This window comes from Rutidosis leptorrhynchoides, chromosome 1 (genome assembly GCF_046630445.1).
Source record: "Rutidosis leptorrhynchoides isolate AG116_Rl617_1_P2 chromosome 1, CSIRO_AGI_Rlap_v1, whole genome shotgun sequence".
Taxonomy (NCBI): Eukaryota; Viridiplantae; Streptophyta; class Magnoliopsida; order Asterales; family Asteraceae; genus Rutidosis; species Rutidosis leptorrhynchoides.
In genome coordinates, this window is record NC_092333.1 from 410,304,600 (window position 1) to 410,308,519 (window position 3,920).

The window sequence follows — 3,920 nt, forward strand, 5'->3', positions numbered from 1 at the left end:
CAATTTAACAACCTTGACATTTTAAAGTGTTTTTATTGTTCGAATAAAAGTGCTTTTATTTTTATTATTGTATCGTTCGAATAAAAGTGTTATTTATATAATTGTATTGTTCGAATATTGTTATTTATATTATCTATTGTGTTGAGCACTTGAGCGTTATAACTTTTCTTTATACCGATTATATTATTGTTGTCAAACGTTAAAAAAAATAGAACCGGTAAAAATATAATTCGCAAAATCGAATCCTAGTCCAAGAAAAATCCGAAAAAATCCGATCGAGATCCGAAAAAGAATCGGTTCCGGAAAAAAATCCGAAAAAAATCCGACGCCGAGAACCGGAACCGGATCCGGAACCGGTTCCGAAAAATCCGGACAAAAAAATCCGGTTTTTTTTTTGTCCGAATCCGGTTTTTTATCTGATTTGTGCATCTATAAAATGGGTTACAATTACCACATATAACTAAAACTAAAATTGTACTAATCTGAATAATGGAATAACTTCATACATAGTCAACATGTTTGGACGTATAATGTAATGTAATTATAATACACTTACTAAAGTTGTCACCTTAAACCATTGGCTATATTCATGCTAGTTTGTTGAAATCCACTAATAAACCCAAATGAACACGCCTACTTATGACTTTAATTATGTAGCTTATAAATTGTAACCAAGCAACCTATATAGAATTCATACACATTCTATATCAAGCCATAAACAAAAACAAAATATCAATTAAAACAGTTTTTAGTTGTTTTCTTATTCAAGAACTGAAGTCAGAGCCACTTAAGCAAAGCACATGCAGGCAAATCCCAAATCAAAATTATTGGTTAAATTGACCATCAAATACAAAACTATTAGATAGATACAAACGACCCAGGTAAAAGGGTTAAAATAGCCACACAATGCAGTATGTAATCATAAATATTTTATAAATTGTGTCATTACATGTAATCAATAATATGATGAAATCCATGTCAGAATGCAAAAGGTATACTAGTTAGTCTTAACAATATTTGAACCGTTGATCTTGAAACATAGCTTCTTAAACCTTTGGTGTTTTAGTTTTAATTGACGTGCTTCGGAAAGAAAAGCCAATATGAAACATATGGATTCAACCAAATAAAGCAAAATTTATCTCCAAAGAACTCTCATTATCATATTCTTTTTTTTCTCTCTCTATATGTTCTTTCTTTCTTTTCAAAACTCAATAAACTATTACCATTATAACTTAAAAAATTGACTTAACTGATTATACTAAAAAGAAAACATTTATTAGAAGCTATAATTCTAAAGCAAAAACATTGAACTTACTTTTTGCTGCCAATCCAGTGTCATCCTCATAGTAATATTCATCATCATCATCATCATCACTACCATCCTACACACAGTTATATAATAATACAAAATCAAAATTGGTGATAAAACCACAAAGCTAAGGTTGCTAACAGTGTCCCAAGGTTAAGAACTACTCCAACTTTTTCTCCAAGACTTTTAATTTGAGCAATAAAAAAGGATAATATAAAGTGGTAAATAGAAAACAAAAAGCAAAATACTAAGACCAAACCTCTTAGAAATCACAACTCCAAGAACAGTTTGCAATCAACGAAAATTCCACTATATATCAGTAATTATACCTTTAATAAATATCATTAATGAAAAACAAATATAAATTATACGTAAAATTATACTGTAATAATAGAAGTGTATATAGTAGCTGAATCAACTTGAATTTCAGCCAATAACTCAAATAGTTTACCAATTTTCATCATCAATGCACCTGTATACCCTACACAACACATTACATCACATCCAATTTTATTAAATCAGTTCAAAATCATACATATATACCTCTGAAACAAATAAAAAAAATAGGGTTTCAAAAGTAAAAGATCTGATAGATACATAAACTGTACGTATAAATTCAAATAGAGATAGCTATATGTAAAGAGAATCTGCTCTGGCAATGAAGATAATCCTAGAAAGACCCTTTTCTAACGCTAAAGACTTTTCAAACGCTTTCTTTGAAGAATTACTAAAATTAATTTATATATGTAGCAGATGATATACATTCTAATACATAGTATAATCTTAAGTTAAAATTGAATTGTTGAGCCTAAAATCATCATTATCTTACACACAGACTAAATTAAAACAACTAAAATTAATTTATATATGTAGCAGATGATATAGATTCTGAGTATAATTTTAAGTTAAGATTGAAAAATAACATTTAACTGAATAATTAAATGTGATTTACCTCGGGCTTTGAAGTTTCCCTGTCTTCATTTTTCTCTCGGTCTGAAAAGGAAACGAATGCGAATTAAATTACTACACAAGTTCTATCAGAATTAGAAAATTAATCGGAAAATGTAACAGGAGGTAAATTGATTAATTATGAGGATAATTTTCGATTGAGGTATACCACCAACGATGGCCGAGTCTGTCTTATGGTTTTCTTCGTGATGGTGTAAAAAAATGATGAAAGCTGACAAAATTGGGTGAGATAATGAAAAGAAGAAGGTAGGAAAAGAAGATATTAGTTTGATTGAAGAAAGGAGGTGACTAGGTGAGGTAGAAGGTAAGGGAGAAGGCATGACTGAATAGGAGAAAGGTGAGCAAGTGTAAAATTGGATTGACTTTTTGCTCTCTTTGTTTCTTGAATTTTTACAATAGAAATAACTAGTTGGACGACCTGGCTTTGCGCCGGTTCTTCACCCTTACATCGCTAATTATTGAGAAAATAACTATTTATCACTTTTTTGTTTTATTTTTCGTTTTGTCGAGGAATGACTTAAAATAGTTATGTGATTGATTTGTAATAAACGTGAAAGTAATTATTCATCATTTTTTGTTTTAATTTTCGTCTTGTCGAGAGAAAAGACCCAAATGTTCAATCAATAAAGTGAAGCGTACATCAACTATTGGTACAAACTATTTAATAAAATAAGAAAAACTAATTATAATATATATTATATATATAACAATAAAACATTTATTAAAAAATGAGTTACGTGGTTAATTCGTAATGAGAAAAAAAAAGTTAAACAATAATAAAGTAAAAAATTATGTGATTGATTTGATAATGATAATAATAATAATAATAATAATAATAATAATAATAATAATAATAATAATAATAATAATAATAATAATAATAAAAATAAAAATAATAATAATAATAATATAATGAATAGTTATTAAATAGTAAAAATTGTGTGAGCGATTTATGATGAATGGGAAGTTTTTGGTTAAATTATAAAATGTGAAAAGTTTAATAATAATAATAATAATAATAATAATAATAATAATAATAATAATATTATTATTATTATTATTATTATTATTATTAATAGTATAATAATGAATAGTTATTAAATAGTAAAAATTGTGTAAGCGATTTATAATGAATGAGAAGTTTTTTGGTTAAATTATAAAATGTGAAAAGTTTGTGATATGCTTATAAAAAGTATGAAGTTGGCTATTAAAAGGGTGTGGTTGAATTGTAAAAAATAAAAAGTTTTGTTGTAAGTTGGTAAAGCTTTTAAACTTCACTATTCACTTGCCATCTCCCTTTTAGATATATAGATATAATAATGAATAATAACTACTGTAACAACATCCGAACCCAACGTCATCTAAGCCCAATCGAGTAAAATAGCCCTTTTAAAGAGCATTTTTTTTTAAAAGCAGCCTACACAGGACAAAAAAAAATTGTAAAATCTATTATAAAGTATTTAAAAAAAATAAAAAATTCAAGGGGACAAAAATAGTGAATAGTGAAAAATAGATCAATGGGAGAAGTCAATATAGCCTCACAAATCTATATAGTCATATAAAGCTCTAAAATGATGATGTCATGATTAAGCTAATTATTTCTTAATTTTTATAATGATGATGTCATAATTATATATTAATT

General features: G+C 26.9%; 1 protein-coding gene across 3 annotated transcripts; it reads right to left on the reverse strand.

Annotated features, from left to right (window-relative positions):
• Nucleotides 1-487: 487 nt before the first annotated feature.
• Nucleotides 488-2,609, reverse strand: LOC139871743 (uncharacterized). 3 transcript variants are annotated; one of them, XR_011766750.1, is made up of 4 exons: nt 2,427-2,609; nt 2,262-2,302; nt 1,316-1,790; nt 488-680 (listed from the first exon to the last, which is right to left on the reverse strand). XR_011766750.1 is itself a non-coding variant. In XM_071859480.1 (4 exons), exons 1-4 carry the CDS (start codon nt 2,596-2,598, stop codon nt 646-648), a joined length of 315 nt encoding a protein of 104 aa, XP_071715581.1. In that variant the 5' UTR covers nt 2,599-2,609; the 3' UTR covers nt 488-645. The 3 variants fall into 3 exon arrangements, 1 of the variants encoding a protein (XP_071715581.1); XR_011766751.1 differs by having other exon boundaries at nt 1,316-1,382; nt 1,569-2,302; XM_071859480.1 differs by having other exon boundaries at nt 1,316-1,382.
• Between the last annotated feature and the right edge of the window lie 1,311 nt (nt 2,610-3,920).